Source organism: Artemia sp. Qi Xiang Cuo, chromosome 7 (genome assembly GCF_049724085.1).
Source record: "Artemia sp. Qi Xiang Cuo chromosome 7, ASM4972408v1, whole genome shotgun sequence".
Taxonomy (NCBI): domain Eukaryota; kingdom Metazoa; phylum Arthropoda; class Branchiopoda; order Anostraca; family Artemiidae; genus Artemia; species Artemia sp. Qi Xiang Cuo.
Genome location: NC_142800.1, coordinates 56,957,151 through 56,981,632, shown reverse-complemented (window position 1 = coordinate 56,981,632; position 24,482 = coordinate 56,957,151). Strand labels below are relative to the sequence as shown.

General features: G+C 33.9%; 1 protein-coding gene across 1 annotated transcript in view; it reads left to right on the top strand.

The window, feature by feature from the left end:
• The window catches only part of LOC148950478 (uncharacterized), a 111,909-nt gene that overhangs the window by 24,357 nt on the left and 63,070 nt on the right, over window positions 1-24,482 (top strand). Inside the window, exons 2-3 of the mRNA XM_089092434.1 lie at window positions 16,100-16,174; window positions 24,041-24,215. Of these exons, the coding sequence (XP_088948560.1) occupies window positions 16,100-16,174; window positions 24,041-24,215 (250 nt within the window). The remainder of the gene's footprint in view (window positions 1-16,099; window positions 16,175-24,040; window positions 24,216-24,482) is intronic.

Sequence of the window (24,482 nt, the reverse complement as noted above, 5' to 3'; positions counted from 1 at the left end):
GCACTTCTATGAAGGATTTAATAAAAAATACTACGTTAGGGGGTACTCCAAGGTTTGCAAGGTTGTTTAAAAGTATTTGGTGGTTCACATTGTCATATGCCCCTTCAAAATCTAGGAAAGCTGCAACTAGGACATTATTTTTTGAGGACATTATTCATTGGATAGATAGTTCGCATAATGTAGTGAGTTTGCTAACATAATTACAAAATAGCGGCCCCCTCCACAGGACTTGGGCCAATCGTGAATAAGCTAGTAAAGCGCAGAAGTTATATTTGTGTGATATAGTGAAAAAAAAACTGTTTTTCGTTTCAATTATGGATTGTCTCTATTGCCATCATCATTATTTTTGAGAGCCAATTTAATCCTTGCCTTTGTTGTCGTCATTTGAAGTGAAGCACTGTTGTACGCCTAAATGTAAGTCTTAATAAAACTGTTGCTTTTATATTCGTGTTTATTTTATTTTAAATGTCTGTATCTAGTCGCACGGCAGGTAATTAGTACGTATGCCTCCAGCGGTAGCGCTCCCAGGAATCTAATTTCTGCATAGCATTAGAGGTAATCGATACGGTGATAACCCGAGGAAACGAGGTTACGATCCCAAATTGATAGTTGGAGAATTTTTAACCTACTATAGCTGCGCATTTTGTTTTCTCGCTTTCAGCGAGTGGCGCGATCGGTACACCGCTTTAAATCATAGTATTACATTTGTGGCCCCAGACTTCATTGCCACATTTGGCGCATCTTAATTGCCACGGCTTTAAAGCATAATATTACATTGACGTGGTCAATCTTTATTACCACAGTTAAGGCCAGTCTAAATTTAATATATCGCTACATATGGCACGGTCGGAAATTTGGAGGAAAACATGCAAACTGCTTATGCTACAAACTTCGTAATTTAAATTTATATCATTGAAGAGACACAGACTTATAGAAAAAAAAGTGATTAGGCCTATAATCGCTAAGCTATCACAGGAAAACCCTTTAAAATATCTCATAGGAGATAATAGCCTCCCCTAAGATAGGTTAAGTGAAAAAATAAATTTATTTTGAGTTAATTCAAAACCAAAAATGTCAGAAGAATTAAGCGAACTATTAATGGCGCAAAAGTTGGTCGCGAAGAATGTCGAGATAGCAAAATCTATTCCACAATACGATGGACAAACAGATATCGACGAATTTAATATCCAATTGGCCCAGTTTGTAGAATTAACAAACACAGGGCTAGAAACGTTAGTCGGCATGCTTCTATTAAGATTAAAAGGTCAGGCCTTAACCTTCCTAAAGCAAATTAAACATACTATAGGTGGTGACGCCAGCTTGCCGATAAATACCGTGGACAAATTGTTAACGGTATTTAAAGATAAATTTATCGAAACTAGTTCCCCAAATAAATTAAAACACTGAATGGTGTGCTTTGACCATTCACAAAACGGAAGAGAATATCTTGATAATATACGTATTTCAGTAGAAGCAAAATACGGAAAAGGTTCAGGAGAACTGTATGAAAAAGTTATACTAAATACCTTTTTGCAAGGGCTACTCCCAAAACTATATAGAATGGTAATATCCAAAAATATTCAGACGTTAGATCTTGCAGTTCAGGAGGTAGGGCGATTGATCAAAGTCGATACGATAGTGGCAAATCACAGTAAAGCAAAAATAAATAGCCTAGGCGAATCAAACGCAAGCCTGACCTTCAAGGGCGATCAGGCGTCTCCCAATTTCTTTTCAAGGGATAACTCCCCAGTGCCACAAAGAAATAGAATGCAAGAACCCGTTAAGCAGAAAACAGTACGTTTTTAGCCCGTCAAAAAAATTAGTTATGAAAATAACGCAACAATAATAAGATGCTATATTTGCAATCGTGTTGGGCATATCACGAAAGAGTGCCGTTATGTCCCCAATCGAACACAAAGGATCGCCGTCGGTAAAACAAAAAATTATGGCAACCATTTGTTCGGAAGAACAAATTTTAGTGCCAGTGGTGCACTAGGCTATAGCCAGGGAAGATTGCGCCAATCAGTACCTTACAATGCGTACCAACCAAATGTGTATAACCCTGCCTCCAATAGGCAAAAAAATTATCTGCCGACGGGAAATACAAATTTTTCAAGCCAACAGCAAATAGTTAATTAGCCGACAGGAAATGAAAATTTTTCAAGCCCAAGGCATTGGCAGTCAGCGCCAGCACCCGGCACTGCCATGGCTAGAAATTCCATGAAAATACCTGAATATCTATTGCAGGCACCGACGCATGACATAAATCTGCAGGGAAACGTTTCAGGCCCCTCAGAAAAATAAATTGGACCCAGAGGGCGCCTAGAATGTTTTATAGGTCCAAACCGATAGTAGTACCGTCTTGTAGTGATAGTAATAATAATGTACCTATATTTAATGATTTTTGTGTGGCAAATATTTACTTTAAGGCTTTAATTGACTCTGGTGCTACCGCGAACATCATAAACTCATGCGTATTTAATACGTTGTCTCCGCATATTAGGCAACAAAGAAATTTTAATAATCCCAATTTAACTAGCGTGATAGGGCATAAATTGGATGCAAAAGGTTCAGTTCGCCTAAACGTAAAAAGGGATAATAGAATCTTTCCGACAAATTTTATAATATGCGATAACTTTCCGTACGAAGCAATTATTGGCGCCAATTTTTTAAGGTCTAATAGAGTACTATTAGACGTGGCAAACGAAAGGCTTGTCTACCCGGCTAAGGTAGGGGAAGTAGTTTCTACCTTAAGAAATCGCAACAGAGGTTAATAAGAGAACGTAACAGTAAATAAAATTTCTGACAGTATAAGGTCGCAATCTATGAACCTCAAATCTCACAAGGAAGACTTACCATTATCATAAATTTGTTCAATTGTTCGGAGAGACAACGCAGAGATGAAGTAAATTTAAATAATAAGTGTATTGAATCTGTAAAAATAAAAATAGGAGATATGCGACAGTACAGGTCAAACGAAATCAAGAAAATAGTGGAATTATGAAAAAAAGTAGTGATCCCCAATTCAGTTCAGGCACAGCCAATGTTATTGGCGTATAGCGCCAGCCTAAATTCAATAGACAATGAAAATAAAGAAAAATATTATGGATTCGCGATACGGAAAACAAAGATCCCTCCCAAAACGATGCAAAGAATTCAAATATAACAGATGATTGAACCCTTAGACAGCAAATCTGAAATATGGTTTGCGATCCCGTCAAATGAAATTCCTGAAAATCCGTTATGCGAATAACAGATTATATCTTTCGACAAAGGAGAAGGTTTTATTTGGGTAACTAATAACCACGAAAATGATACAATTACAATAAAAAAGGGGACGTGTTTAGTTCAAATCCAAGTTATCTCGGAAAATGATTTAAATAGATAGGAAAATTCCAAAAGAAACCTAGTTAACGGCATTAAAACCTCAATTAACAAATACCCTCTAAATCAATCACAATTTTTAAACAAATTTACTATGGATCATATTACGGACGTAGATCTTAAGAAAAAATTATGCGAATTATTATGGAATTTTAAAGATGTATTTGCCCCAACTGAAGATGATATCGGACTGATACCCTTTTATGAACACTCAATTTTAACCACTGGTAATCCCGTCGCGAAACAACCATATCGTGTACCGTATAAGCACAAAGAGTGGTTAAAAAATAAAATTCATGAATTAGAAAAAAATAAAATTATACGTCCCAGTATAAGTCCGTATAGCGCACCAGTGATCTTGGTACCAAAAAAGAATGGTGACCTTAGACTTGTTGTAGATTATAGAGCCCTTAACAAACTAGTAGTTAGTGATAAATTTCCTTTACCAAGAATAGATGAAATTCTTGACTCTATTTCAAGCAAAAACAAAATCTTTACATCTTTGGATCTTACCCAAGGCTACCACCAAGTGAAATTAGCCGAAAAAGATGTCTATAAACCTGCGTTTTCTACGACGGAATGTGGTTCCTGCGAATATTTAAGAGTACCTTTTGGACTTAAGACAAGTTCAAGCCCACTATGTAAACCCTTATTGCATCTCTTAGGAGGATTAAAAATATCATTCATTTTGTTGATGATGTTATATGCGTGGGAGAAAACACTGAACAACACTTAGTAACATTAGCTAATGTGTTCGAAAAATTCAGACAGGGCAATTTAAAATGCCGGCCTGAAAAAATAAATTTATTTTAACCTAAAATTAAATTTTTAGGAGTAGTGGTGACGCAAGGAGAGATATCTCCAGACCCTGATAAAATAAAATGTGTTGAAAACCTCAAACCCCCTAGAACTATGAAAGAATTAAGAGGAATTCTAGGTCTCACTGGCTACTTTAGGAAATTCGTGTGCAATTACGCCCAAAATGAGAAACCCCTCACAGAATTAACTAAAGGGAACTCCCAAAATGTTACCTGGTCTCAGGAAGCTCAAACTTCTCTAGACCGTCTCAAAAAGGCACTCACTTCTGAACGAATATTATCGCTGCCTGATTTCGAAAGCGGACAATCTGTGGTCACAACCGATGCTAGTTCATAGGGCATTGGCGCTATTCTTTCGCAAATAATCCCGGTAGAAACCCCTAATTCTCTAGGGGGAACGCCAAAACAAAACAAAAAATCGAAAAAGTTATATGCTATTCGAGTAGAACCTTATCAAAAGGCGAAAGTAGTTATTCCACCACAGACTAAAATTATTATCTATAATCCACCACTTGGACAGATTTAGATACTACTTAATTGATAGAAAATTTATACTACGATCAGATGATAAAAGCTTGCAGTACCTGCGCACATTTTAAAACCCCACGGGAATTCTAGCTAGATGGATTATGAAAATCCAAGACCTAGATTACGAATTTGAATATTTAAAAGGTAAAAAAAATGCAGCTTGTGACTTTTTGAGTAGATTCCTAGAAAATATGCCGTCTGAAACTGAGGAAAATGAAGTTAACGCTATCAATACTAAGAGCAAACATAAATGTAAGAAAAACAAAGACAATGACACAGTAAAAGAAAATAAGGTTAACTATTGTCCCTTGTCTTTAGAAAATATAAGAAAGCAAAAAAAGGACGAAATGTGTTTAGCACTTATTAATTATTTTGTGAATGATGATGCGTTACCAGATAAATTCAAAGCTCTTAGAAAAGAAATAGATAATTTTTATTATGATCTTGATGAAGAAATACTATGCAGAATCGTGACTGCTGAGGCAAATAGAAACCAAACATCAATAATACCTGTATTACCCCAAAACTTAATAACACCTGCATTCGAATATTTTCATTCAGACACAGGTGGACATTTAGGAGTAACGAAAACTTTCCATAAATTAAAACAATATTTTTAAGTGCCGTCGGGAATAACAAAACTTAAAGAATTTGTAAGTACATGCGAAGCGTGTAACTTAAGAAGAAAACCCTAGGCTTATCCTAATCCTCCAATGGGAAGAGTCCCGGTAGCAAGGTACCCCTTTTATATTGTATCATTTGATTTATATGGAACCAGTGGAGGATCACCTGTCTCCAACAGAGGCCAAACTTGTATTCTTTCAGTTATAGACCATTTTTCTGGTTTTAGTTTTGCAAAAGCATTAAAAAATCAAGGAGCTTACTCCATGAGTAAGGCGTTAGCGAACTTATTTTCAAAATTTGGCATTCCAAATAAGGTTTTAAGTGACAACAGAAGCAATTTTGTTTCAAAAGTAACAAGATACTTAATGACTTTTCTTAACATAGAGAAATTGGTGACGTCGCCGTATCACCCACAAGCTAATGGTAAAATAGAAAATAGGCATAAAATATTTTTGAATATATTAAGCATTTATACAAATGACAACAGGAACGATTGGGATCAATTCTTACCTTATTTAACTAACGTAATTAATACGGCTAATTCAGAAACCACCAAAAACAACCCTTTTTATTTACTTTTTGGTCGCGATTTTAGAATCCCCTATGACGAGATTATTGAATCCCAACAATATTATAATAAATCAGAAGATTATAAACAAGAATTCATAAATAGGATGAGGAAAACTCATAAAATAGTTAGGCAAAAGTTGGAAAAATGTAAAATAAACCAAGAGCTAAGAAACCAACCCAAAGTCAAGGGGAGCATTGATTTAAAGACAGGAGATTGCGTCTACCTAAAGAATGAGGCAAAGACGGAAGGCAAAAAACTTACCAACAAATATTCTGGACCGTACAGAATATTCAAAAAGTACGATAACGATTATACTTTTAAAATGAAGAACCCCGATAGTGGAAGAACTTACAAGGCGCTTGTTAGCCGAATAAAAAGAACCAAATTTCCAGAAAGATGGGTACCGCGTCTCTCGTCTACTGATTCATCAGATGCAGAATATGAGCCCCCGAACTCAAGATTGGCACGACTAAAACCCTTTAATTTCAAGCAAGATTATTTTGTAAATGATAGCGATGAGGAATGCTTCGAAGAATGCTTAGCTATGAAAAACCTAGTTATTCCTAAGAGAAAAACCCTAATACCAGTGAGAATAAAAACGCCACAATATCCAAAAAGTTCATCATCGGAGAGCGCAGGAGAACTAGATTATACGATATCCCAAAAAAACCAATTTCTCCCTGATAGAATTTCGACCCCTTGTCCCCCCAAAAGATTTCCAGACGATAAGGTTTCCCCTGCAACACCAATAAAGAGGCCCCTGTCATTGCAGGAAGAGTTGAACAGAGCTTTAGAGACTCCGGGTATTACTGTAAAGAAAACTCCCGAAAATTCAACTAAAACAAATCTGCGAGAAGCTATGGATTTAATAAATTTCCCAATAAAAACGAGTCAAAGCAATTTACCCAAGAATAAAACTCCCGAGGATGACCAGCAAGGACAGTATTATGATATAACTGTGTCCAAGGTCAAGCCTAATTAATGGAATTCATGGAGGGAAACACTAGTGCAAAGAATGCCCCATCCCCCTGAAGACATGGCATTTAAGCAGCGGAGGAACCCCACGAAAACTTTTGATTCCCCTAAAAGCTCTCAAGAATCTTTCAAATCTCCCGAACTCAAAAAAACTCAAAGCGAGGACTTAGAGAATAAACCTTCTACTTCCAGAGGAGTAGAAATTTATGAAGGAAGGGGAGGCGATACCTCAAAAATGCGAAGCGTCACCTCTAAAAGTTGTAATGCGGAATCCTCGGAAACCAGTTCCGAAGAGTCTGAAGGCGAATCAGACCATATAGTAGTTAAAGAAATAGGGAAATCAAAACCGACTTCAGCAGCTGCGCAAGCGAAAGAAACAAATTAAAAGGGCAAGAATTTTTGAAAAAACAATACAAAAAGTTTGATCTTATTTCGCTAGCAAAACCGAAAAAGAAAAAAACGCAGGAAGTCGAAGAGAAAGTAACGACACAATCGGGTAGAACAGTCAAAAAACCTGATAGATGGAATTACCCCTAGTCAGTACAGGATTAAGAGATTTTAATGGATAGGCGTCATAAAGGAATAATAATTTAAAAACTTTTAGCTCACAAGTAAAAATAATAAAATTCAAAAAATGCTATAGAAAAATTTTGTTAAGCATATATCAAGGCTTCGCACGAGTCAAAACGGTCCGATACTGTCTGGTCAATATATATCAGTTCCCGAAAACAAATTATAATTAAAAAGTCACATTGCATATCATTAATTCGAATAATTTCCTTTAATATAAAAAGTCTACCCGTACCATTCCATTACGATGTATCCAGTCCAACTGAAAGAAGCCGGGATAGGGAGCACTAAACGAGAAATCTTCATACAGCTTAGAAATTACTTTTGGCTCTTTTCTGTTCCAAGAGAAAACCGTAGGAACTTCGTCCTGCTATAATATTACCGAAAGAAAAAATTCAAGTTACAGGACAGAATTACTATTACAAGATGTGGGTACGATAACCATAAAACAAGGATGTCGACTTGTAACTAAAGAGTCAACTGTTCGAGCGCCGTTAATTACCACGAGCGCAAATGTAATAAGTCCTAAAATAATAAATTTTAAGGCAATTAGCCTGTCGTACACTATTCCCAACATAGAAAGTGAGGAAATGAAAACCTCAATATGGTCCAAAATAGAAAAGAATAAAGGGACTTTAAGGCTTACAAAAATAAGAGAAGTATTAGATTCCCAGATCCCCCTATTTACAAATGAAGACCAGAGATTAACGTATGTGGATAATAGATACGGATTGTTCTCAACCAATTTCTGGTGGAACATACTACTAACCGTATGTTTCGTATTCGCGACTTCCCTGACCATAAGAACCTTATTGACTTTTAACTATGGAAAAATCTAGATACTAAAAAGGCAAAACCTAAGAGAAGAAAATGGTGAAATGGCTGAAATATGGAAGTTAAACACAGAACCCAATAAGGAGGTCTAAGCAATCAAACAGGAGAGAAAATAGAAAGTGAGTGGGTCTAGAGGTTTTCACTCGTCCTTGCTATGTCTTGTTCCCTCATTGTAAGTGTCGTTTACGTAAAACCGTCTGGCTATAACGCTGCAACATGCGTTTCTTAAACAGCACGGACGTGTGTGAACAATGAAGGCATGAAATATTTAGTAAACTGAGACCTCAAATTTAACAATGTAGGGTAACTTATGTTTAAAGGATTCTTGTAAATCTAAGGAAGAGTTAAATAAGTGTTGAAGAATTAAATAAGCTTTGTATCGTTGTTTAAATTATCAAAAAGAATCAAAATAAATATATGTTTTAGATTTCCCAAAGAAAATAGTTTTATTTGAAACTGACACGATAATGACGTTGTTTTGTCAAAATCAAATTATTTGTATCAATGTATTTGTTTTATATCGTCTTGCAGTGTAAAATTCACCATAACAGTAACCAATGATATTGCTTATTATGTATTAAGACTTGTTTTAAACAACGTGTGATTCTGTCTCGTTATTTTTATTACAGGAAGTGGATTGACATGTTGAAAATCTATCATTACAATGCGTAGTCCAGTGTAGATACAAACTAGTACCATCTATTTTCGTCATACCTTAACCAACGAAGAGTACTCACCATAGATTCAAGGCAATTTTCATCCCAACTTCGTTTACAACAATTATAGTTACCTTTGATCGTTGTTTCCTTGACCACCAACCATATTACGCATCAGGTAACAATATATTTGAATCTCAGTATCCAGTGCATTATCGAACTATATAATCACATACATCCTGAGAACCCCATCGACCAGTACATGATATAAGTACATAAATATCACCCTTGATAATCATTATGGACACATATACCATATGACTGTATAGTTATGATATTACGATGATCCCAAAAATTATTCAGGCGTCGATCCCTTTCGACGATCTCTCAGACTTCATCCTATCACCTCTATCAAATGCGAAAAGTTAATATCTCTGATATCCCATAAGTGTTAGGAGATAATTTCTGAAAAATGGACCTGGAATCCAACCATTGAATTACAGAAACAAAAACTAACCCCAGTGACTAACCCCTCAGAGACAATTTACCCCTCCCACAATTTAAAGAGAATATGTTGAAGGAGTCACTAAATTTTGATGTCGACCCATTCCAAATCCAAACATCAATTCCCTTTTGATTAACCAAGCAATCGCCGCAAAAGTTAGTAAACGTAAGCCAGGCACGATCAATTTTATAAAAGAACTATAATCTCTAAGTGCACGAATGAACAATTTTATACGAGAATTACATTCTCTATATGCTTTAAAATATACCAAAAACGATATGCTGAGAAGAAAATGAACGCATTCTCAGTGTTCAACCCCTTAATGATAAGGCACCTTATGAACAATCCAAAAACAGCTGGTGAGAATGAACTCCGATAACATAACTTCAACTCGCCTGGACCTGGGAGTTACATTTCCCATTTGACAATTAAAGAAAGCTTTTCGTCCAAGATGAACATAATCATGCTCGAACTGTTCTGTGAAGAAGCTATTGTAAGTGTTTTAACTTTTTGCCTAGACGAAAGGAGTGAAGGACCACAATTTATAACAGAAGGACTGAGTACGCTAAGAGAAACGTGGGTGGTGATATAGGTGTGAAGTGAAACATGTCACATTTTAATAGTTTTGATAAAAAATAGTTTAAAAAAACAACTTCGATGACTTATTATCAGAATTATACAATGAACAAAAGGTGGATATATGAAAATATCATTTCCAGAGAAGTTAGTACTCAAAGAGATTGCCAACATAAAAATAATAGTTGATGAAGATGGGCAGCTTCTAGCTAGTGGTTTTGGTAACATGTTAGCCGTTGATAGATCGTATTGTCATCTTTCCGGTGTTAGCATTCGAATGAAAGCAGAAAGGAAAAAAAGTCCTACTGCTGCACCAACATTATAAATCATATCTTGTCAACGTGCCAGAACTGCTGCCTCTGTAAAAATAATGTTATAATAGACAGTGAAATTGCCGGTAAAATAAAAAGAGCATTGGCAGACAATATCACTCATGAATATAATGATAAATTGATTGGAAAATGAAGCACAAGTGAGCATTATTACTACTATTGATCATATAGTCAATGAATCAAATAATACCTAGGATGAAACGTGTATTGAATCAGTAGGTGACATCCCAGTGGAAATTGTATATGACTCAAAATAGATGAATGATTATTATAGTGGTTATGAACCATGAGAAGTGAGTAGCCCTAGTATCAAGAGAGAGAACTCGATAAATTATTTTATGGAACAGATTCAGAATGTTCAATTTTGTTCAATGATGTTAATAATGTGAAATAATGTCTGTAACATATTTTTATGTTAATATTCTACATGTTGTTACTTCAATAAAAATATTTCATGCATTACTTTGTTATATTTCTATTATTTTAGGACACGTTAGCATGTCAAGCGCTTAGAATGTTTATTAAAAAGTTGGAGATTTTTAATTTTCTTTCGAAAAAATTAGAATTGAACTATAGCTTTTTTCTTTTCTCTGTGAAAATTCAGAAGAGAACTTGAACTTTTCTTCACTTCGCTGTGAAAACTCAGAATTAAAGTGGAACCTTTTCTATTCTCAGGGAAAATATTCAGAGGAAAACTTTAAATTTTTCATTTCTTTGAGAAAAATCGGAACTGAATTTATGAAAATTTAGAATTAAAATGAAACGTTTTATCTTCATTGGAAAATAAACACAATCATAGTATAAGTTTTCCTATCTTCTACGGAAAAATTTAGAATAGAACTTTAAATTTTTTATTTCTTTGAGAAAAATCAGAACTGAAGTGGAAGCTTTCTATTTTCTTGGAAAAATTAGAATTGATATGTAACTAATTTCTCTTTCATTGAGACAATTCAGAAGAGAGCTTGAACCTTTCTTCACTTCATTCATAAAATTTAGAATTATAGTGGGGCTTTTTATCTTCATTGAAAATATTCCCAACTAAGATATAAATTTTTCTATCTTCTATGGAAAAATTTAGAATATAACTTTAAATTTTTATGTCTTTGAGAAAAATCAGAACTGAAGTGGAAGCTTTCTATTTTCTTGGAAAAATTAGAATTGATCTGTAACTTATTTCTTTTTCATTGAGGAAATTCAGAAGAGAACTTGAACTTTTATTCACTTCGCTGTGAAAACTCAGAATTACTATGAAGATTTTCTCTTCTCAGGGAAAACATTCTGGAAAGAACTTTAAATTTTTTCATCTCTTTGAGAAAAATCGGAACTGAATTTACAAAAATTAGAATTAAAGTGAAACTTTTTATCTTCACGGAAAATATTCAGAATCATAGTATGACTTTTCCTATCTTTTGTGGAAAAATGTAAAACAGAATTTTAAATTTTTTATATCTTTGAGAAATTAGGAACTGTAGTGGAAGTATTTTATTTTAATGGAAATATTAGAATTGATCTGTAACTAATTTCTATTTCATTGAGAAAATTCAGAAGAAAGCTTGAACTTTTCTTCACTTCATTGAGAAAATTTAGAATTAAAGTGGAGCTTTTTATCTTCATTGAAAATATTCACAACTAAGGTATAACTTTTTCTATCTTCTATGGAAAAATTTAGAACAGATCATTAATTTTTTTCATCTTTTCGAGAAAAATCAGAAGTGAAGTGTAACCTTTTATATTTGCATGGAAAAATTAGAATATATCCGTAACTAATTTCTTTTTCATTGAGAAAATTCAGAAGAAAACTTGAACTTTTCTTCACTTCATTGAGAAAATTTGAATTAATGTGAAGCTTTTTTATCTTCATAGAAAATATTAACAATCATAGTATTACTTTTCCTATCATCTATGGAAAAATTTAGAACAGAACTTTACATTTTTTTATGTCTTTGATAAATTAAGAACTGAAGTGGAAGCTTTTTTTCATTTTATTTGATAAATTTCAGAATTGGGTTAACTTTTTCTTTTCTTTAAGAAAATTCAGAAGAGAACTTGAAGATTTTGCATTTCTTCGAGAAAACTCAGAATTAAAGTGGAGCTCCTTATCTTCATGGTGAATATTCACGATCAAAGTATAACTTTTTTCTATCTTCTATGAAAAATTTGGAACAGGACTTTAAATTTTTCATCTCTTTGAGAAACATTGGAACTGAAATGAAACCTTTTTATTTTCTCGGGGAATAAATTAGAATTGATCTGTAACATATTTCTTTTTCATTGCGAAAATTTGGTGTTGGGATATAAAAGAAGTTGAAAAGTAACGTATGACTTCTGTGGCATGCTGGATCTGAAAAAGTAATTTCAGAGAAATTCTTTAACCATTTAGGGTTAACTTACCTTTTTAGGGATGAGCATTTAGGGTTCTCCTACATGCTGAACCTGAAAGTGTGTTCCCTGACATGCTGGATCTGAAAGAGTAATTTCAGAGAAATTCTTCAACCTTTTAGGGTTAACTTGCCTTTTTAGGGATGACCATTTAGGGTTCTCCGACATGTTGAACCTGAAAGTCCTACATGTCAAACCTGAAAGTGTGTTCCCTGACATGCCAAATCTGAAAATTTGATTTCAGAGAAATTCTTTAACCATTTAGGGTTAACTTACCTTTTTAGGGACGAGCATTTAGGGTTCTCCAACATGCTGAACCTGAAAGTGTGTTCCCTGACATGCTGTATCTGAAAGTGTAATTTCAGAGATATTCTTTAACCATTTAGGGTTAACCTTGCCTTTTTAGGGATGACTATTTAGGTTTATTCTACATGCTGAACCTGAAAGTATGTTCCCTGGCATGCTAAATCTGAAAGTGTAATTTCAAAAAAATTCTTTAACCTTTTAGAGTTAACTTACCTTTTTAGGGGTGACTATTTAGGGTTCTCCAACATGCTGAGCCTGAAAGTGTGTTCCCTGACATGACGAATCTTAAAGTATAATTTTCATGGCGATGAACTATTCTAAAGAATAAAAACGGCTGGGGCTTAAGATATTTATTGCTTAAACATATTTAAAAACATTTGAAAAAATACATAATGACATATTTAAAAAAAAGCTTAATCCATTTGATATGAGGAAGAGCAAGAGTTTAGGTCTTTGGATATCTGATGCATTTTTTCATGTCAGGTATCTTTTCCGGTACCCATTGAGCAAAATATCTAGCTTCATCTTCCGGGTCATGTACTGAATGCAGGTATTTCTCACATTTGAAGTCTTCTAAATTGAATAATGCTATGTCTTTATCACATTTTTCTAGTAAGAGTTTATCAGTTGGCACGTTTCCCTTAACATAAACAGCTTGCACACCGAAAAAACTGCAGATATTCTGAATTTCCTCTTATAAATGGTTTATTTCATAGCCTTTTTCATTACGTTGTCTTATTTTTTTCATGTGAAAGCCATTTTAATTTATAAAATTTAGTGTTGGACTCCATCTGTTTTTCTCGTACTTATACATATTGTATCTGACGTTCCATTTGTAGCTATGAATTTCACGCCGTTGATTGTCTAAAATAATGCCAGTTGAGGAAAATTTCAGACCAATATATTCGTTGTCAATTACACCAAACATTATTATATCTGAAAAATAAGGCTTAAATTAAATAAATATGTAATGCTTCTGAAACTATAACAAATAGAGCTAACTTTCTTAGAATAAATCATTTTCACAGAATGTGGTTGGGTAACATTAAATTTAGACTTAAAAATGACTGCTTTGCAACACGAAAAATAAATGATAAATATAACAGCGGAAAAAAAGTTGATGTTGAGTTGTTGACCAAAAAACTACCCTCCGTCCCTTAAAGACACTCCCTCCTCCCCTAGAGTCCTCTTCTTCATAACCATAATTTTGTCTAGAAAGCATTTATCACAAAGGAGTCCCTCCCCCCATTTTCAGTAAAGCAAAAAGTAAAATTTTACGAGAAATATACTAAGCTTGGAAATCAAATACTATTCAATTTACACATAATAAAGTTATGTACCTTTGTCATAGAAATCCTGGCCCCTTACTTTTCACGTGAAGAAACACTTTATCTTCACTTTACAATGAAATGTTAGAATTGAGGCATTGCCCCTTCCCTTTTTACATAATGTCCTAAAAAAATATTGTTAGACCATAATTTTGGAAATAACTCGTTTCTCTACTTCCATACAGGTTGCGTAGGCTTACATTAATTATCGCAATATCTTTTTGCTTGAAACTGTTTTAATTCGATGGGAAAAACAATCCTTTTTGATCTGTGAAACCAGAAAAATTTAGTAAGGAATAATGATTCCCTTTTTTTACGGAAGAAAAACTAGTACCCCCCAACTTCCCAACCATAATTTTGTCTAAAAAGCATTTATCACAAAGAAGTCCCCTCCCCCCATTTCAGTAAAGCAAAAAGTAAAATTTGGCGAGAAATATACTAAACTCAGAAATCAAATGCTATTCAATTTACGCATAATAAAGTTATGTACCTTTTTCATAGAAATCTCGGCCCATTACTTTTCACGCAAAGAAACACTTTGTTTTCACTTTACAATGAAGGTGTTAGAATTGAGGCATTTCCCCTCCCCCCCTTGGTACATAATGTCCTAAAAAATATTGTTAGACCATAATTTTGGAAATAACTCGTTTCTCTACTTCCATACGGGTTGCGTAGACTTAGCTTAATTATCGCAATCTCTTTTTGCTTGAAAGTGTTTTAATTCGATGGGAAAAATAATTATTTTTGATCTGTAAAACCTTTTGGTTAAGTCGCTAACGTAAAGGATTAACAAGCAGGAAGTGCAATTGTTGGGTGTCAGCTAATTATCACCTATTCAATTTATCATGCTTACAGAAAGAATAAATTTATCAAAAACAGAATTATTTCCAATGGAAGAATTAAAGTCGTAAACTGAGAGGGGTGTGGAGGGGGGAGGTTAGGTTTACGTGGTAAAAAAGAACATATTTTTTGCTCTCTAACGAATATAAAAAATGTATAGTGGAGTTTGTATTGTGGGGGGGGGGTTACCTGAATTTGAATTTACTGGAGGGGCTACTATGTAAAATGATTTTATTTGAAAATAAAGAATGAAAATTTACTAAACAGAACTCAAATTGTAAATCGCTGTAGCCAAGGCTTCTAGCTCATCAATATATTCCATTGTTATATCCATTGTGTCTTGGAACTTTCTGAAAGTTTAATCACAACGCAATATACGAAATCTCAAGGGCGAATTGTAATGTAATGGGAAATCATATGTAACCGACTCCCTGATTGGCTTAGAAGGAGACACGTGATCCTGTTTCTCGTTATCAGATCAAAACATTCTCCCCACCGGTTATGTAAATCAATTTCTCGGAAATCCACTTGTCCTAGTCGAGTCCTGGATCAATACATTCTCCCTAGCGATTATGTAAATCACCCCCCAATGTCATTACAAATGGAAACAACAAATAAATCGACCTTAACATCATCCATTAGACTTGATCGATAATCCTTGAATACATTATGTCCCGTCAGCATTAGACTAAATTGTAGATGGCAGCAGTGGGGTCATCACGAGTCAATAAGGTGGATCGATAATCCTTGAATAAATTATAGCCCGTCAACGTTAGACTAAATTGTAGATGGCAGCAGTGGTGTCATCGTGGGGCTGGTACCCCCTTTCTACTAGCGTAAATCTAATTGTGTATTTCGTTTCTTTTTATCCAGGGTGGAAAAGGTGCAACGGTTGCTGTGTTTACATGTGGATCAGATAACCCAGATGCAGACTTTGAACTAATTTCTGTGAGTAGTCTTATTTTTTTCTTCTTGTATCCATGTTTTTTTTTATATACCAGCCTAATTAATCCACATCAAGATCATCTTTCATTGGTTGATTTTTGCATTAAAAATAATGTAGTTACAAAAGTTAATTATAAACTCTGTTGATTCTAATCTATTGAATTTAATTTCGGAAGTTAAACGCTAGCCTAAGACCATTACAGAATGATAACTTTATCATGGTTGCAGTGGTACCTGCAACCTAGTAAAGAACGAACCACAGCCCATAGTAACCAAAAGTTAAAAACCGCGATTTGAAAAAAAACTGCCTAGTGAAAAAAATGCCACCTGACACTGATTCAGGAATTATTTCGGTTTGTCTTAAAAGTAAAAGTTTATTTCGAAAAAAAACCTTAAACCCCTCGAAAATGGCGTCAGATCAAAATTAAAAGTGTACCATTGGAATCAGCATGATCGAAAACCCTGCACAGGGAAATTACAGTCTCCCTTCCTGAGCAACAAGGAAAATGCCTTTCTTGCATCGGTAGCACTGATCTCTCCCGTTTTTTTTTTCTTTCTTTTTTTTCAACGGGCCTAGCGGGCTAAAAGAACATCATAGAGAGAACAGATGCTTAATGGCTCATTCAAAAGCTATTTCTTATATCTACGTGCTTTTATAAATTCCGTCATCTGCAAGTGCCTTATGGAACCAAAATGACACTTTTTGTGTCATTTCTCAAGGCGTGGCACTAGCAGGCTACCAGGACATCGTAGACAGATCTTTTATAGCTCATATAAAAGATATTCCTCATATCTACGTCCTTCATATAAATTCAACCATCAGCAAGTTCCAAATGGCACTAAAAACAGCACTTTTGGTGCCGTGTCTCAAGTGGAAAAGCTGAGGCTATTGGACTAGCAGAACTTATAAGAGTGATGTTTAATGGCTGATTTGAAAGCTATTGTTCTTATATACGTGCTTTTTTTTTTATCAATTTTACCATTCGTAAGTGCGATATAGCACTGGAAACAACGCTTTTGGTGCCATTTCTTAAGTAGAAAAGCTCTGAATTACAAAATAGGTACTATTGTAATAGTTATGTTCCAGAACCCTTAACTAGAGATTCAAAAGAATCCCTCGCGCACGCTCCCCTCCCAGCCGCCTTAGTAAGTTTCATAAATCGTCTGCTCATCAGTAAGCTACTGAAACATTAGCAAGCTACCACACCGTAGCAGATAGATGTTTAATGGCTCAATTAAAAGCTATTGCTGATATTTACTAGGTTTTTAAAAATTCTACTATCTATTAGTTTTCACAGATTTTAACCAGTTTCTGAGGAGAATTTGCAATGAACTGCAATGGTTGAAGCATTAGCTGCAACTTAGTAAAGAGCGAACCACAGCGCATAGTAACTAAAAGTTAAAACATGTCAAAACGATCCTTTTTTCTTCTTTTTTCCAGGCCTTGCGGGTTACTAAAACGTCATAGAGAGAGGCTTAAGAGCTCATTGAAAAGCTATTTCTCATATGTACGTGGTTTATATAAATTCCGCCGTTTGCAAGTGCCATATGGCACGAAAAAGAGCACTTTTTATGCCGTTTCTTGAGAGGTGGGGCTAGCGGGCTACCAGAACATCTTAGATAGATTCTTGGTAGCTCATGTAGAAAATGTTGCTCATATTTACGTTCTTTCTATAAATTTCACCATCTGCAAGTTTAAAATAGCACTAAAAATGACACTTTTGGTGCCATGTCTCAAGTAGAAAAGCTAGGGCTAATGGCCTACCAGCACTTTTTAGAGTGATGTATAATGGATCATTTGAGAAATTTTTCTCTTATTTACGTGCTTTTTATTAATTTTACCGTTCGTAAGTGAGATAAGGCACTGAAAACAACATTTTTGGTGCCATTTCTTAAGTGGAAAATCTTGTAGCATATAACGGCGTCACTGTAAAAATTATGATCCAAAATTCTTAACTGGAGGATTGCAAGAACACCTTCTGCAAATTACTCCTCCAGCCTCCCTTAATAAGCTACGAAATTAAAGTCCTACAAACACCAATACATTAAATTACATTATTAAAGGCGTGGTTCTGTCAGTACAGCGCTGGACTTCAAATTAGATTATCATGCGTTCAATTCCAGCTTGGATTTTTTTTGTTTTTCAATTATGGTTTATCCCTTCTTATGATTACATTTCAGACAATCCACTATTTTTGCAAACGTGATGTACTTATTTTTTAAGGCATATCCTGGGAAAGCTGGTTTTAAACCTTTTACTCATATCTACGTGCTTTTTATCAATTTTACCATCCAAAGGTACCATATATCCCTAAAAACGGCACTTTCGGTACCACTTCTTAAGTGGAAGAGTTTAGAAGCATAAAACAGTACAATTGCAATAATTATGGTCCAAAACCCTTAACTGGAGGTTTATAAGCGCCCCTCACATATATTCCCCCTCCAGACCCTCCTATTAAGTTTCATAAATCGGCTACTCATCTTAAAATTAAAAGATTATTTTCAAAACAAATTAACTAAAACTAAAAACTTTTCAAATAAAAATCTACCAAAAATTAAGCTTGATTGATCAACAGTTTTGATTTGAACCTTAAAACTTCACTCTGTGATGAAGCCTGTGTGCTATTTCTGACAACGGTAGTTGAGAGGAAAGGAAGTCCTTGCCCCCTTAGTTTTTTGCTCTTGCCTAGGTTTCGAAAAACACCTTTTTTGGTCATTTCATTGGAAACGGCACTTATTTGGGGAAATAACCGAAAGTGCACTTTGTGGGAATGTGCTATCAAGTCAAATTTATAAAAAGCGATTAGGTATAAATATAAGCTTTTAAATGAGCCCTTAAACATCTATCTTTTTTACAGTAGGCTTCTAGTTTCTGCTAGTCAGTAGGGGATTTATAAAGCCCTGTCTTCATTATGGCTTTTTCAGGTGAAGTTGGCCGAGTAAAAACAACTTTTTGCTCATCGAAAAACAAACGTTCCTGAAAAACATGCATTGTTTTGTGAAGTATGGATAATGAACTTTATGTTATAGACTGAAAGTTTTTCTTAGCTGTCAAGGTTGTTTGCAGTATTTTCTAGAGGTGTCTTATCTCGCCTATATCGGTGATAATTAGAGACTGTATTAAAAATAAGTTTTTCAACTGAAACTAAGAAGTGACATTAAAATTAAAAACGAACATACATTGTTTTGTATAAATAAAAAAGATCATGGCAGCGTTGTTTCTTTATTAAATTCTAATCAAAAACGAAAAAAAAATTATTTTTAAAAAACAACGTTTTACCGAGGGAAGTAAAGAGTGAAGTTGAAACTTAAAACGGACAAAAATTATTACTTCACAGCCTATTTATCATTTATCAATAAAACTAGTACAAATAAGCCAACTAATTATGTTTCCCATTGCTCTTAGGATTATACAAAACTAGCACTTTACTGAAAACACAAAATAATATAGGACTTTTGGTGCAGTAAAAGCAAACCAATTAAGGACACTTTTTACAAAATAAAAATATTATCAATCCCTTTTAAGATAAAGCAACGATCGATTTTAGGATTTTGCTTTATTTTTTTACGTTTAATTTGGTATCACTTCTGCACAATGGCTCAGTTCAATAACTGGCTCTCGTTTTAGTTCTGAAAAGGACATGTCATGGTTATTTGTACACAAGTTCGAAGTAAAGCCATCTTGATAGTATTAGGACTGAAGACGAGCCTTAGAATTTGTATCATAGCTTGAAATTCACTGTTGCATGAGAGAAATGATCGGATTTCCAGAGTTCATATTATGTCTTATTAGATCTTCATTTCCAGTAATTAATTAAAAAAAACTTTTTTCACAAAATAAGTTTTTCAGAGAAAAGTAAAGAACTCCATTAAACCAAAAGTGAGCAAAAACGAAAATCAAATAATCTACCTAGCGTGAAACTACCACAAATCAGCATCGATAAATAAATGAAACCCAAAACGAACAGAAATTACAATAAATAACCGAGTCAAACTCAAAACGAGCAGAAATTAACATGACTAGTGCTCAAAACCCCCTATGCCTTCCCAATGCCAGAACATAATTTGCACTTTACTGAAAAAATACAAATGAATGTGAATTGTCAGTTTAATATACATATACTGATATTTAGTAATCAAAATGTTAATATTATTTAATTTATTAAAATTACGAAAGTAAAAACACTTATATTTTTCAAGTAAAGTGCAAATTATGTTCTGGCCTTGGGAAGGCATAATAGTCGAAAGTCACAACTGGTGTAAGACTTTTAAAAGCTTTATAGATTCGTTTATTGTTGTCAGGCTAGATACTCTCTTTCGACTCTTAAATCAATAATCCTGTTTTCTTATACTTGACTTTTGTGTTTTCAGTAAAGGGCTAGTTTCGTATAATCCTAAAAGCATAGGGAAACGTAATTAGTTGGTTTATTTGTACTAGTTTTATTCATGTATATTAAATAGACTGTGAAGTAAGAATTTTAGTCCGTTTTAAGTATCGACTTCGCTCTTTATTTCCCTCGGGAAAACTATGTTTTTTCTTAAATTAATTCGTTTCAAAATCAATGGTGCAAAAAAACTAAAAAATTATGATGAAAGACAGTTTATATGAAATCCTACTTTAACATAAATCCAAAGAAAATAATAATCACAGATAACAAGTAGAAAGGCCTTGGTTTAAAGTTTCTCGATTCATTTGATTTTACTACTCTGTACACTAATCTGTCTGTTAATTTAGTATTCGAAAAATTAAAACGGTCATAAAGAAATCTTTTCTTTTGTCTAATATTAGATTTCTGAAAAATTGATATTTTTAATAAAAAAGCCCGATGGACGAATTTCTTTAGAAGTACTATTAGTTCAAGATGTTATAGCTTGGATATGGTATGTGATTTATTGGAATTTGTTCTGTTCAATACTTTTATAAGATAAACAAACTGTTGGCATTCCTATGGGTGGGAATGCGAGTCCATTCATAGTGGACATGTTTTCAAGTCAATTAGAATACGAATATATGATAAATAAAAATAGCCCAAGCAATGTAAAATATAACCTTTTAAATAATAAAAGATATCTGGACGATCTCTTAGTAATAAATTGCGAGGAGTTTATTGATATTTCAAAAAATATTTATCCACAAGAGTTAATTCTGGAGCCTAGCTATGGCACAGGACATTCTGACCATTTCTTAGATTTAAATATTAATATTTCAGATAATAATAAATTAGTTTTTAAAATATATAATAAAACGGATTATTTTAATTTTGAAGTAATTAATTTTCCATTCCTTGAAAGTAATATACCTTCAAATATTACTTATTCAGCTTATCATTCCCAATTATTTAGGTATGCAAACATTTGCAGTAATTACACAGATTTTAAAAATAGATGTAAAAAGCTTATCCAAAAACTGATCTTAAGAAGTTTTTCTGCCAATAAAATTAGTTGGCAATTTAAAAAATTTAGTTGTCTGTTGGCTATCATGAACTTTTAGGTAAGTATACAAAAAATTATAAAGAAATACTGAATGATATTTAAAATAATTTGTCTTTCACTTTTCTTTTTTGGAATTTTGAATTTGTACATTGTTTTCAAACCAGCTTGAAGGACTTTAAATCTGTAATTGGTTCCAGATACCAATAAAACACTTTGTTTTATAGCTCATATCTGGACCAGTCTTTATTTGTTCCAGAATGGTCTTTGCTTCAGTGACCTATGGGATTTTAATAAGAAAAGAATCAAACTCATTTTGTGGGTATTTTTGGAATAGTTTTACTAGTATGCATGTATTTCGCAGGTTTTACCTAACATAGGGATACCATAAAGATCTTATGGTAGAGGCTCCACTGTGCCGGGTAAAGAAAGTAAGGCCTCAAAACCCGTTAAGCCTGGTGATATTTCTTCTGATGAGCCCTAATGAAAGATACTACTTGGAAATATTTCGCTTGGTTTAAGGTGCTTTTGCTTGTAAATTTACAACGACTTACATTTATTGATGACGACTTGCATGGATTTGGACATTTCGATTTGGTTGATGTTTGGTCATACTGTTTGGTCCTAGGTAATTGGATAGATGAGTAAGGTTAAAACCTCGTTCAAGTGCACGTTTATCTCAATTACTGGATTAGGATGACAATCCTTTTCTTCTTCTTCTTCTCTCTCTCTCTCTCTCTCTCTCTTTTTTTCTTGCCAAGTAATTACTTCTAAAATAGTATATATATATATATATATATATATATATATATATATATATATATATATATATATATATATATATATATATATATATATATATATATATATATATATATATATATATATATATATATATATATATATATATATATATATATATATATATATATATATATATATATATGTATATATATCAAGGGCGGATCCAGGATTTTTTCGGGGGGGGGGGTTTACTGATTTTTGACTTTTTCGGGGGGGGGGGTTACTAATATTTGACTCAGTTTTCGACTAATTTTACTGATTTTACCTAGGTTTTACTAATTTTCGACTTATTTTCGACCCGGTCAAAAATTTCGGGGGGGGGGGAGGGGGTTCAAGCCGGGTAACCCCCCCCCCCACCCCTGGATACGGCCTTGATATATATAAATATATATTTGTCATGCTGCTTCAAGATCATATTACTTATGTAACTAACGCCATAAGTTTATTTTTATTTTAATTCATGGTTGCACCCGCTTAATTATTTCCATATTTATTAGTTTCTTCAATTGTGTGTCTATTTTTCATTTATTGCATTTAGCAACTCACATTCTTAAGAATCATTTCTCACTTGGCCTCATAACATAGAACAGATGATTCTAGAAAGTTTAAGTCATGCAGATGGCTAATTTTAAAATAAAAGTTTCATAGATAACTTTTGGCAGAAATGAAGACATGTGGCTGGAATCAGAACTGCGTAATTCTAGTCTACATATTTGCCAGGATATGTGACCCTAGCCCATTCATCTCTCTCCAACCATACAAAATATAGGCATACTTAGCCCCTATTCAGGGCCATTCCTAGGGTTGGTAGCGAACGGGGTAAAAAAATTACGGCGCCCCTCCTGACTCAAACATAAATTAAAAAAAAGGCCCCAGAAGACACATCGACGGCGTTCCCCCAGCCACAGTATCCGGAACAGCTTGCATAGAAGTCCCACCCCCCTTTGAACCGCCCTACCTTTATTGACCTATGGTCTTTCAGAAATCATTCAGAGAATGTTCGCTAAATCTAAGTGACCAAACAAGTAGACCTATCCTAAACCAAAATTCTTACCGTTTTATTTCTTTCAAAGTTGATATTTAAGGGTTTTGAAGTCAAATATATGGCAGAAATATTAATATGGATTTAAAAAAGAGTATACTGTAGCTTATATGTTTCATGGTTACCTTCCAGTTTATGCCTGCCATAATATACTCTATGTTGAATAGTTTTTACTTTTTGCTTGGACATTAAAATGTTCTAATTGCTGCAAAAGCTTTGAGGGTTGAACTACGGTTTTGGGTTCAATATACAAGTAGATGGACGAACTTGCATAAAAATGCTAGCCAAAAGTTGATTAATGGTAAAAAAAAAAGAAAATAAGGGTTGGAAGCAGAGCTGTCACTTTGACAGCCCGATTCACAGTTTTTAGTCCTGCTTAGAAGGGCAGAAGCATCAATTCTATAAAAATTTGCAAACGATGCTCTGGCAATGGGTATTTCTGAACATAAACTAGAATTGAAAAATAGTAGCAGATTTGGACTTTTTAGGAGTGTAAATTCTGTTTTTTAGAACAACCAATTTTAATTTTCTGCTAATAAAAATAATTAGAAGGTTCATTGACTAGCTTAGTCTAAAATAACTGTTTATTTCAGAAAGCGATTACTTATTTTGGAGCTAATGCATCACACATACACGTTTCGATAAACGACATTGAACTAGCAAATGACGAAGAAACGGCTGAGTTGGTTAAAGAACACACAGCAGTTTTTTTTGGCGACGGAGAAGTGCCGAAAATTATTGGAGCTTTGAGAAACCAGGACGGATCTGGTAAGTTGAAAGTGATAAAAAGTCTATTATAAGTATAAATGTTAATTATCTCAAGTGGCCAATAACATGGGGGTAAGGAGTCAGGGGGCCTGACTGCTCTTTCAAAGTTAAATGTTCAAATTTTTACGAGTTTTTCATGCTTCTTATAAACCCTGTACCGTACTATTATACTGTGTTTGTGACTTGGGAAAACTTTCCCCTCCCCTTTCACTTCTGGATTTTTTTTTGCCTGAATCGTAGGTGATAAAAAAAGAAGAAAGAGAATTA